The sequence below is a fragment of the Gouania willdenowi genome, chromosome 7, assembly GCF_900634775.1.
Source record: "Gouania willdenowi chromosome 7, fGouWil2.1, whole genome shotgun sequence".
NCBI lineage: Eukaryota > Metazoa > Chordata > Actinopteri > Blenniiformes > Gobiesocidae > Gouania > Gouania willdenowi.
In genome coordinates, this window is record NC_041050.1 from 10,911,864 (window position 1) to 10,924,970 (window position 13,107).

Below are 13,107 nucleotides of genomic sequence, written 5' to 3' on the forward strand. Positions count from 1 at the left end.
CTCGCTGCCTTGCCTTCAGTTGCGTGGGTGCCAGAGAAACCTGTTGCCTGGCTACAACAGCACCTTTATCCTTTATTTGTGTTGGCAATGTCGTACACATCACATATGTATGTGTGCAAACTAGCCTGCCTGTGGTTAACAATGTATCTTACTATCGCAATGTATGATGACCACAACAATGCATTGCGCGCTGGTCTTTGTCTGCGGATGTATTTCTTTGTGTTTGCATGGGGCAGAAAGGTGCTCCACAGCCCACTCAGCAGGGCCCACCGCCCCCATGGATGGCTTCCCAAGACTCTGCTAGTAATTAGCTCAACATCTATCCATCTGTTCTGGGGAGGAGCGGCAAACATTAACACTACACAGAAACATCAAAATGCTGGCTGGAGACACGCTATATTTTATGCAAACATCATACACTCATGCTTTAATGCATGCAAAGGGTTGGCACGCATGCTGGGAAGGCATGCCAAGCTGATATACAAGCGTAATATCATATAAACACAAATGCTGTGCTACACACGTGTTTTATATACATGTCAGGATGAGAGGATATGTGCAAATGTAATGTCTTTATATGCCATGGTAGAACTTAAAAAGTGACTTTGTACCATTTACACCCAAATAAGCATTTACTGCAAAACTACTGAGCAAGAGAAGGGTTTAAATATTTACTCATTACTAGTTCAACAACCATGCGTTCACTTGACTTTAACTTTAGACATATTTACAAAATTACTTCTAAACCACTCTACTCAAGTAAATATAAAAATAAAAAACTAAACAATAACAAAAAAAGACAGTAGTACCACTTTACAAATATATGCAAAAACAGAGACTGAGAATGCCAGTCTGAAATTAAAACCAAATCACATCGTCATCATAATAATAAATAATACTAAATATATTCCTATCTGTGCATGAGCTTTGCATACCAACTTTTTACTCAAACTACACCAAACTAGAACAGGCTACACAACCCAGATTCAAGACATGGACATGTTCGTTTTCCACAAAATATCTCCATTTTCTGGCAGCAAGTGAGACTTTTGGAGTAAGGCTGTGTTTCAAATGCATACTAATGTACTACTCATACCAAGTCTTTCATCAAAATCAATATTTAGTGCGTTCACATTAGATAGTATGGAAAGATTGAGTATGCGAGGAATACCCGGATACATACTATATTGGGACATTTTTGAAGTATGCACGGGAGGCACATTAGTCATACTCAACCGCCCCATGATGCATTGCGAGCGGAATGTAAAGTCGTCCTGACGACTGCGATGATTGCTTTATATTGTTTTATGTTTGAGATAAATAAATAAATCAAAAATAAATAAATCAAAGCTAAAAGTGAAACATCCTCTTTTCAAAACAAAAGCATCTCTTCTTGTCTTCCATTAGTTTTTTGTAAATAGGGCTCTTGTTTTGAACTTAACCGTAAGTTTTGTCAGTAGCACAATGGTGGGTCTCCGAAAATCTCAGAAATGTTGGCATGAAATGTGTTTCTGCAAGTTTTATGGATGAAATGACCACATGTTGATATTCTACTTGGTCAGTTTCTCAATTAAAATACTTTCAGAACTTTCAAAGGTGGTAAATCAACAGAGATATTTAGCCTCAGTGTGCTTCAGGTTTTTGTCGTCGTACTATATACTTGTTGTATATAGTACACAGTATATACTCATTGAGTTTGTAGTGCAAAGTATAGAGTATGCCATTTCAAACCTAGCCATTTACTACAGTATGTCTCCTGCAGTTTAAAAAGACATGCTCGTTTGGGACAGATGTAGCAGGGAGGGAAAGGTACTCTTCATCAATAATGAAGAAACATACGATTTCAAGAATATATTTAGAACTTATGATATAAAAAAAATGACATGATTGTATTTTTATATGATTTTTTTTCAAGAACAGTCAAATTAATGGTCAAGTGTATGACTTTTTCATGCATTACCATCAAGCCTTCAAGCAGTTTTTAAAAGTTTCTACTGCAAGTTTGTTTGTTTCACTTTTCTCTGCTATTATGTAATCCCAGGCTGACTCGTTCCTGTCGGGATCAGGGCCTTATATTTATTGCAGAAGTTTGTTTTCCTGTTTTCGCTGAGGCTAATAATTTATGACCACGGCTCTATGTTTGGGGTCATTTTCAATTTGCAGATTGAATTTGGGATGAATCCAATGCCTCTATAATGGTGCGGTGTGATGGATAAGAGTCTGAGCGTCTCAAGTGCCGTAGAAAATCTCTGCACAAAGGCAAGCACACGAAACGTTCTTGAAACCAAATCGCAAGTCCTTCCTTCAACGATGCAAGTAATGTTGGAGAGCTGCCCTGAGACTCGCATGGGAAATGAGGGAGGAAAATAACAAAAAGACGACATTACACAATTAATCAATAAATTAATTGGGAAAAAAAAGACCATCTAGGCAAAAATCCCAGCTCAACCTTATCCGTGTACTTTTATAGAACTCCTGATATTACTCAGTGGGAAAATAACAGCAACCAGCAGGAAATTAAATTAAAACCAACTCGATAGATTCATACGATACCTTACAATACATGATTATTATATTGTTTTTTCCTATCAAAGTGGAAATAGAAGCCGGAGCTTGAAGCAAACTGTTAAATGTGTTGGGGAATTAAGTAGAGCAAGAGAAGCTAAACAGGGCTAAGGAAGTGGAAAAGAAAGGAAAGGAAAGTTCCAGATGGCACGTGCATCAAGATTACTTCACACAAGGAGCAGAACAGGAAGGCACAATGACACGAGGATTACTCGTGTTTGGATGCACCACAAGAACACCACGTGGGATATTCCTTTGTGTTTCCGTGTGTATGTGCGTGTCTTCTAATTTGTGTAACTGTGTGTAAAATAAGGGTGAAAACAGCTGGGGGTGTGGGCTTTGGGAAGGTTGTGCGTAACCACGTGTGTGATAGTGCTTAACTAACCTTTGTGTTTCTATAGTGCAGGATGTAGGAGTTTCTTACCCAATGCTGATGCATTTTTGCTTCCACACGTTGCTTTAAAACAGTTCTCAACCTTGGGGTCGGGACACCATTTGGGGTCGCACGACACTGGGAGGGGGTCGCCAGATGCCTTTAAGAAAATAAGAATATTTTTTTAACAATTTGAGCCCACTGTTTTTCTGCAATTACACCAAACTTGCATATTGTAACCTGTCAATATCTTTTCTGCACATTTTCTCCACTTTTAAGACATTTCCACCTAATACCGCATATGTTGACTTATTATTGTCACTTTTAACCTCTTTTGCCCATTTTTCATGCTTATTTTTTACCAATCTGGCCACATTAATGATTTGTCATGTCCATTATTTGCCAGTTTAAACAAATTGTTCCTACTTTTTTAAGCCAATATTGACACTTTGAACCCCTACGTTTTCCTTTATTTCTTACCACCTTTTCCACCATTTCTGGTCACTTTCCCCCCATTTTATGTCTGATTAAAACAAGAATTTACATCTTTATGATGACCGTGGCTTGCTGGATAACTATGGATATTATTCCGATAAATAAATTAATGTGGTTATCACAGATTCATAGAACAATGGACCATAATTTTCTGACTTTATTGATGGTCCCCGAAAAGCTCTCCCCTTTATTCCCCCTTATAGATGGCCCTGTCTCCACATGACTGTGTTCAACCACCTTCAGTACAGTGGGGGTCCCCGGGCTACGGCACCTTTATTTTGGGGGTTGTGGGCTGAAAATATATTTTAGATATTTAAAACCTTGCCTCAAAACCCGTGTATGTAGATTTGCTTTCAACTACTAAAACTACTTATCATTAATGAGTGCTTACGCTCTTAATGTTATGATGACTTTAGTTATTATGTTTTGTATCTGTATATTATATTCTGTAATTTGTTCTTGTCTGTGTTTGCATTTTGAATAGTAAAGTGTTTTGGGAGTTGTTAATTATTGTTATTATTTATTATCCATGTATTGTTTTTGCACAATTGCTTCTTCCTCTCGTCATCACAATATAAGTAATGATTGACAGCATTATGTAGTTGTTGACTTAACGGTCCATATAAGGGCGTCCCTCACCACTTTGGTCTTTCTAATCCAAACCAGGATGAAGGATGAAAAAAAAAGCCAGAGAACAAGGAAATGCATGATTTTGGTGAAGCTTCTGGTCTCTGACGCTGCTTTGCATTTAGCCGGGATGCAGAAGAAAAGCTGTGGGCCGTTTGTATGTTTGGAACGTTCCCACAGACATAATTGGTTGTGTGTATCTGCGTGCCCCCAGCCACACCCCTGTCTGATGTAACAGGAGAAGTGAGGCTAGCGTAGACCCAGATTAATGGTACAGGCGGGGAGGGAGCACAGACCTACAGTAGCGGCACTTTGATTTATTTGCCACTTAGTACTGATGAAACCTCAAACCGCAGTGACACACACGTGTTGTCACGGCATTTTTCTTGATCAGCCTGAGTCGCTTTGTTCATTTTCACGTCTTGTTTAGCTGCTTGTGTATGCACCCCGACTGATGTGGTTTGGTATAATTTATACAGACGAAAACATTCAGATCCAGAACAAAAGTTATTTAAAACAAAACAAAACAACTCCAAGGTATAGACTTTGCATCCGACTCATTGTAAATATAGAGCAAGAATGAACGAGAGAAACAGGAATTTTCCAACACAGTATGTGAAAGAAAACAATTTATTATTATTTTAAAAATATTTTGCTGAGATTTAAAATTAAATATTGAAAAAACGAACGCTAAATGATGTGATATTAGATGGTTCTTTGATGTTATAAACTAATTTTGTGTAGCCTCCAAAAGAAAAAGCAAATGACTCCAAAAAATGTACAAATTTAGAGAAAAAAGCACAAAAACGACTACAAAAAGAACCAAAATACACAAAACATTAACACTAAATACACAAAATGACAACAAAAATGATCAAAATTACTAAAAACACATATGATTATGACAATAATACACAAAGATAAGAGGGAAATAAACAAACTATCCAAAAAATACACAAAATAACTAAAAAAAATACAAGATGACTACAAAAATAACAGAATAATATGTTAAAAACATCTACAAAATACACAAGAATAAAAAAATATTCAAAACAACTCAAATACACAAAAATGACATAAAACAATAAAAAAAAAATACACAGAATCCCCCCAACAAACAGAAAAGTACACAAAAAGAAAATAAAAAATATACAAGCAAAATGTCAACAAAATGACATATAAAGACTTAAAAACAAACACAAAACCACACAAAATGTTAAATGTTGATGTATAATAGGGCGACCGTGGCTCAGGGCGACCGTGACCGTGGCTCAGGTGGTAGAGGGTCGTCTTCTGATCGAGAGGTTAGGGTTTCGATCCCAGTACCTGACTATGTGTCGAAGTGTCCTATAGGGTGAATGAGCTGATATGTAAAGCGCTTTGGGACTGCTTCAGTTATAAAGCGCTATATAAATCAAGTCCATTTACCATTTACCATAATAAAATAATGTGGCCCTCAGATCAGGAAATCCCACTTTTGTGGCCCCCACTGTGATGAAATTCACCCACCTCTGTTATAGACAGTCTCCTGTTCGGCACTGGATTGCATTATTTTAAAAAGTTCAAATGTTACACCTAACTTTAAAATGCAGCGGCGGTATTAAAGAAAACTAGGAATGAGAAAAAGGTGATAAAGATAGTAGCTTGTTTTAAATCACTCTAAAAACCTTAAATAAATGTGTGCATTTTGTTGTTCATTTTAGCAATGTGTTTTTTTAATGTGTTGGCTTTGTGACAGTCGGAAGCTTAAAGCGGAAGGAGATGAGATAACGACCAAAAAATGAACACTTGTGTGAGTGTTTGGTAATCAAAGCTCTCCGTGATTACAGATGTGATGTTATCACACCTGCACAGTCGCTGTTATTCATCAGCAGGTAATTTATGAATCTGCGGAAAGTAACCCACTAACAATTTGCTTGCTGCAAATTATTGAGACTTTGACTTTGTAAATACAGGCAAGAGTTAATTGAGGGCATCGTCTCACCATGTGGGAGAACTTGAAAAGTGCCAGAAGTGTGTTACATGTGCGCACACTGTAATTAACACATATAAACATGTGCAAACGTACGCACACACTCTGATGTACACATCAAATCAAAGACGAGGAGAGATTTGGAGATACCAACAGTCACGTAATGAATGAGATTATTAAGGTCCTGGATTTGGTCTGCGTTCTGGCTGTTTCTCTTTCTCTTTTCTCTTGAAGAGGTTGCCATCACAGTGTTTCTAATTCAGCATCTGAAAAACAGCCCCTAACATGTGATCCACAGTAGCTTTGTGTCTCAACCACTTTTTTACAGTTGTAAACTCAATAGTGTCAGACAGGGGTGGACTGGGACAAAAATTCAGCCCTGGATTTTTCTGTCCAGAGCAGCCCACTACCACTGCATTATCAGTGGACACCATGTAGAGGCCGTTATTATGTCGGTGATGTTTAACATGTGGCTTCTTATGTCTTAATTTTAATTATTATTCACCCAGAAAACCTTAAAAGGGGGACATTTTTTAAACCATTTTTATCTATTTCCTTTGGCCAATTTGCAAAATTTTTTTCAGACTTTCGCTACCTTTTGCCCATAGACTCATTTCAATGTGGACAAACATGAGACACGTGACTGACGTGCGCGCGCATACTCAGTACAGAAACCCTGTTGTTTACATTTGTGACGCTTGAAAAATTGAAAAGAAAGTGTCTATTTGTAGGATGCCGTACTGACAATCCTGGTGCTATTGTTGTTACAGTTACCCAAGTACACGTACGTAGCGTCTTAGGGTCAGGGTTAGGTTATTACCCAATATCGTAACAATTTTTAGGGTTAGGTTTAGGGTAAGGTTTAGTCTTAGTCACATGACCTAAATTGGTAAATGACTGACCTATCACGTGACCTAAATTGACCAATGAGGGGCGCTGCGTACGGATAGAATGTCGGTATATTGATACAACAACCATACAGATAGCCACTGCCTATTGAAAAATGGCAATGAATGAACCACTGTTGAAAATAGTTCTAAGTATGTAGAAAGCTTGTCACCTGAGGACGCGGCTGCTTATTTAAGGAAACTCACAAGTACAGGTGAACGATTGCGGGACCCATGCAGCATTCCTGAAAATGATTGGTCATCCGATGTGCACTCCTGGCCAGATGTTCAATGGCCAGACATTTACAGTATACATATCTGATAGAAAAACCCAGTGTATATACGAAAGAAAACCTAAAAGCATTAAGTCTCCAGATGCTTATAACTACTTGTAATGAACGGGCTGCTGTACTCCTGTTAACAAAGGTTTTCGTGAAATTCTGCGTATTCTGATCAGTTTCAACGGATGAGGTTCCATCTCTACTCTAAGTCTCCTCCTCACTTATGGGGTGCCAAGTGTAAAAATGTAGTATAAAAGTTGTAGCTAACACATTTTTACACTTGGCACCCCATACTCACTGCCCCACATCTGCATATCAGTCCATTTACAGCTTTTTATGGTCACTTTTTACTGGATCCAGACTGAGATAGCGCTCTGAACAAGGGTTTAAATGTGGCAAACAATAGTGAAAAAGTGTTTCAATCACGTGCCGATGCTCGTACAATGCAGTTCTCCCGTTGTTTTGCACCGAGCCTGCACACGAATTAACCTAATTTAGTATGCACACGTCACACGAAATGGGTCTAAAAATATCCCCTTTTTCCCCTATTATTTATCCAATTTTACAAGTTCTTTTTTAAATTTGTATCAAATTTTTGTCCTTTCTTAAACATTTTTTGGCCACTTTTCCTCCAAATAAGCTACCTTTTGCCCCATAAATACCACTTGTTTTCTTTTTAGCCTACATTTAACCTCTTTTTGTTCCACATTTTTGCCCTTTTTCACTATTGTTTGCCACATTTTGACATTTTGAACCAGTGTTTCTCAAATGGGGGTACCTGTACCCCTAGGGGTATGCAGTGGTACTACAGGGGGTACTTGAGGGAGAGAGAAAGTGGAAAATTAACAAACGTAGATATTAAAAATATGGGTTTTTCAATGTTTATTTTTATTTTTTAGTTAAAAATTATAATCATAATAATAATGATGAAAATAATCCTCATTAGAACATGAACTGAAAATACAAGGGTCAGTCTTGGTTCCACACCAGTTGTTTTTTGTTTTTTTTCATAGAATTCTGAGCAAAAATGTTGAAGTCAGACAAACTCGGATTCAGTAAAAATAAAATAAAAAGGGGTACTTGAGCCAAAGAGCTACCCATTGCCATGACATACCACCTGGTTTCTCTTTATTTTGACCATTTTTTGACCACTCTTTTCTTGCCACATTTTTGCCACTTTTGGACCATTTTTGGCCACCTGTTACCATATCTGCCTCCAGTTGCTTGTCAAAAAAAAAAAAAAAAAAAACGTAGCGGACCGGACTGGCCCACTAGGGAAATTCCCGGTATGCCAGATGGCCAGTCCCACCCCAGGTGTCAGATGTTCACTTCCTCCAAAACGCTTTCACCCATCTTTATCTCTCTCTCTCTCTTTGCTCCTTCAGAACCCTGACATTGTGCTCGTCCACTATTTGAATGTTCCTGCCATTGAGGATTGTGGGAAACCATGTGGACCCATCCTGTGTTCCATCAACACGGACAAGAAGGAATGGGCCAAGTGGTCCAAGGAGGAGCTGATTGGTCAGCTCAAGCCTATGTGTAAGTACTGGAATTAACCTGCATCAGTACAGTGTTGAGGGGCAATAACAAAGGTCATCACAAAAAAAGAGGGTTCTTAAAACTCACTCACTGCCATTAACGTAAATATACGCAATTTCAAATCCAAACACTTACTCCCAATGACGTATATATACGTCAATTGTGTTTTTCAACGGGGGTTGCTAGGAGACACTGGCGAAGTTCTCTCTTGACTATCAGCCTTGTACTATGATGTAGTGACCAACTGGTGCCATGTAGGTGGTAGCAGTGCACCTTTGGATGAGAGACGAGCCATGATGAGCAGAGGTTAGTGGAGAAGGAAGTTGCGTGTGTGGGAACTGAGGGGAGGGGGAGACTTGGAGGAAGCCAAAACACGATAATGAAACCATACAACTCTGACCCCGATAGCAAAATAATAATGATTTTGCCATCAAAAGCCTGGTCCCAGTGTTGTTTTTGTTGTTTTACAGAAGGAAACCAATGTTGAGGTGTCACTAAAGCAAAAAAAAAAAAAATTCTTCAAAATCACTGACAGGTTTCTTTCAGAAAAAGTTTTTTTTTCTCAGCTTTTTGCTCAGAAACTGGCATTTTGTGTTAAACTTACCTATATTCAACTGCTGACTACAGATGAACAAAACAAGCTAGAAACAAAAAAAAACAATTGTGGTGAAAGTAGAAAGTCTATTCTTCAGATTTTAGATTGTCATCGTACAAAATATTGTGTGGGTCGTTGAAAATCAGTCAAAATGATCTAAAATGGCTGGCAGTGAGGGGGGTTTCTGTTCTGAAAATGGCTGGCAGCCAATGAGTTTGAACCCTGACAACATGCAACCAATGACTATTTCCATTGATGGCTAGTCACAGATTATTCATTATTTTTTTATAACAACTTTATACCATCCAGTTCAAGCCTCAGCTGATGTATAATTCACTTTAGAATGCCACCTTTTCATCTTCCCACACTCTTCTTGTTGCTTAGAATTACCTAAAATTGCCTGGCCCTGACCATTGCTGCGCAGTAGCTATAATTTTAACTTGTCCTAGGTTCAACAACATTTAATTTTAACTAATCTTGTAAATCCAGCTCCTTTTAATGAAAACACCCTGGGTTAAAAAGAAAAACTGCTTTTTTCAGTATTCAGAGGGTTGACTGTCCTAGTTTGCAAACGGCTCTTTTAATCCCATCCATATTGTAGTAGTTGATTAATAAAATACACATCCAGGATTAACAGGCTATGTTGTTATAATGTGGAGGGCTTCAATCTGAGAGACATTTCTGTTTTGTATATATTCAGTGGTGTTATATAGCGTTACTATGCTTAAATGTAAAATAAACAAACAGCTGATATTTGACTGAAAGTAATAGAAAAGTAAAGTAATCCATAAATCTCCCATTTTAAAGTAAAAAACATGTAAAGTTTTGTCAATAATACACAGTACAGATATAATAAAAAAAAATTCTTTTCTGTGAGCATTTTTTTTTTAAAAGAAAACCTGACACTTTCATGGCATAAATCAGTAAAAACAGACCCTTTGTTGCTTTAAAAAAAACAAAAAAAAAAACATTTGGTGGCACTGCCTTTAATTTCGCATCAATTCAAATTGTATTCCATTTGCACAAAGTTATGGATTTTGCAGCATTACAGTCAGGTGTCAGAGCGATTATACAAAACAGGTGCGAGTGATCATCAATGTCACATGTAGGGTAAAACACAGCTATTAAGTGAAAGAGGCGCAGCTGTGTGGGAGGCTTAACACTGGGCGAGGTGCAGCAGAACTCTGCTACCAAGGTGAGCTTTGGGGAGATGGTGTCATATTTCGACTCAGTCAACATTTTGTGTGGCCCCCAATGTAAACGCACAAAAAGACTCAAAATACACAAAACGACAGCAAGAATACACAAAACAACTACACAAATGTGCAAAATTACTGCACACAAGAAGAGTACGAAAATACTTTGACAAAAATTAACTAGTTAACTAATAAGCTCATAAGTCATGGAGAAGAATAGCACAATGTAAATAGTATGTGAAAGAAAACATTTCTGTCTACATTTCAGTGTCTATAACATCAAAGAACCATCTAACATCATTTCCCTTTATTTGTTCATCAATATTTATTTTCAAATCTCTGCAAAATATAATAAAAATAAATAAATAGAGAAATGTTTTTCTTTCACATGAGTCTATGTAGACTAATTTAGTGAAGCCTCCAAAAGAAAATGCAAATGTACAAAATTACAGAAAAATTGTTGAAGCAGTTGTTTGATCAAATAAATTTGTTCAGCAAATGAAAAACGTCTCAAACTTAGACGATGCAGGCAAAAAGCGATACATTTAACAGGACTCAAAACTACCCAACTCAACTATTTAGGAACAGACATTGGCATTTTGGGATCAGGGAGCCTCATGTGGCCCTCGGTCAAATTTTGTGTGGACCCCAGAAGTAAATGCAAAAAAAGACTCCAAAAAAATATCGAAAGCACAGAGAAATACAAAAAACAACAGCAAAAGTACACAAAATTTGGGGAGAGATTTGTCTCAATAATATTCACAAATATATCCACAATTTTCACACGTTTTTTTTTTTTTTACATTTTCACGTTTTTCAGTTTGTCACACGTTTTTCAGATTGTCACACGTTTTTTTAGATTTTCACTTTTTTTTTCACAAGTTTTTTTTTATTTTCACATTTTTTTATTTCACTTTATTTATTTTCACATGTCATTTTTAGATTTTCACATGTCATTTTTAGATTTTCACATGTTTTTTAGATTTTCACGTTTTGTAGATTTCCACGTGTTTTTCCACGTGTCAAAATTGTGGATACATTTGTGAATATTTTTGAGACAAATCTCTCCCCATGTAAGAAGGGTACAAAAATGCTTTGACAAAAATCATTATTTAACTAATAAGCTCATAATGTATGGAGAAGTATTTTGCTCTGACTCTTAATATCTGGTCTTATTATGTCATACATTGAGTGCCTGGAGCACTTCTTGGGCCAATATATTCCTCCAGTGTTGGATCAGTGTGCTGTTCTTGGAGAGACAATACTTTGGGGTCAAAGTTGAGTTTTTTTTTCCCTCAGACCTCTGGCACCACTCTGGCCAGACTAAGTGTACTGCTTCCCTCTGGCCAGAGCGAGCGGCCAAGGAGGACAGCGAGCTGATTATCGATTCCTGTTCTTGTGCGTGGGAGCAAGAATGTCTGACTCACTAGAAAATCCCCCTTCACCCCTTCTCTCTCTCTCTCTTTCTGTCTCTCCCTCCTTCAATGGATTGATACTTATTGTCATGAGCTTCTCTAATGCTTAGCTGAACTGTGGGCCGACCCAAGCCCAGAGTTTTGTACGAGGACGGTAACTAGGAACAGACCTTGTAAGAAGCTATAGGTCTTATTTCTGCTTAGATTCTTCAAACAGGGTTGAAGTGACTCCAATGGACATTGAATGGTGATGTGGGCTGTGATTATAAAGGCTGTCAACAGCTTTACAATCCTCCACATGCTGGCTGCATAGTAAACAGATCGCACACAGACTATATCAGTGACATTGTTACTTCTAACACTGCATTAGTTTTCATATGCTTAAACATAAAGCCTCACCTCAGGACAGCCACTAAGCAACAATAGCCCACTGTATTCATTACATCTGTGGCTTAATGTAAAAATCAAGCACCATTTGCAGTAATGGGTAAAGTCATTAACTTTGGGAGTTGTTGGGACAGAAAAAAAAGGGGGAGTGAGATGCCTCCTAGCTGCCAGGCTACAGAAGAGGGGGCGACATAAAGAGCAAAGAAAATCTCTCCTTGTGTTTCTATCTTTTTTTTTTCTCTCTCTCTCTCTCTCTCTCTCTCTCTTCCTTATCCCAGTTTCTCCTGGAGCGTTTAGCATCAGCGGTGGAGCAACACTGTCATCTAGTGGATAACTGAGGTTCTTGCCTGAAGTCAAAGCGCAATTCAGACCAAATTAATTTCTTCAATTATTATTATATGTGTAATCACATTTTTCCAAACTGATATTTGACATCAAGACTTTAAAATCAAAGGAGTATGTGTTGCCATGACACATTCTCAGATTAAGGGACTAGATTCAGCAACCATTTAAGGTCACACAGATAAACTTATAGAGGACACGCCTCCCCTTGTTTTATTTCACCTTAGTTTTTACCTGGTGTGAATGTTGATAATGTTAGATTCTATAAAACAATATGCTTGGGTCGCATGGGCCTACACACTCTAATACAATGTCCATGCTTTCCTAGCTAATGTAGTCTTAAGATAAGAGATAATTTAATGAAAAAAACTGAAATGTAAAGTTTTAAAACTTTAAAATTCTGTGACCTTGTCGACTTTAAAACAGCACAGTA

General features: G+C 37.6%; 1 protein-coding gene across 11 annotated transcripts in view; it reads left to right on the plus strand.

Annotated features, from left to right (window-relative positions):
• camta1a (calmodulin binding transcription activator 1a) overlaps positions 1-13,107 on the plus strand; it is a 451,486-nt gene that overhangs the window by 384,180 nt on the left and 54,199 nt on the right. For all 11 annotated transcript variants that reach the window (XM_028452382.1, XM_028452379.1, XM_028452383.1 and 8 more), the window contains one exon: positions 8,586-8,739. In XM_028452382.1, coding sequence (XP_028308183.1) covers positions 8,586-8,739 — 154 coding nt within the window. The remainder of the gene's footprint in view (positions 1-8,585; positions 8,740-13,107) is intronic.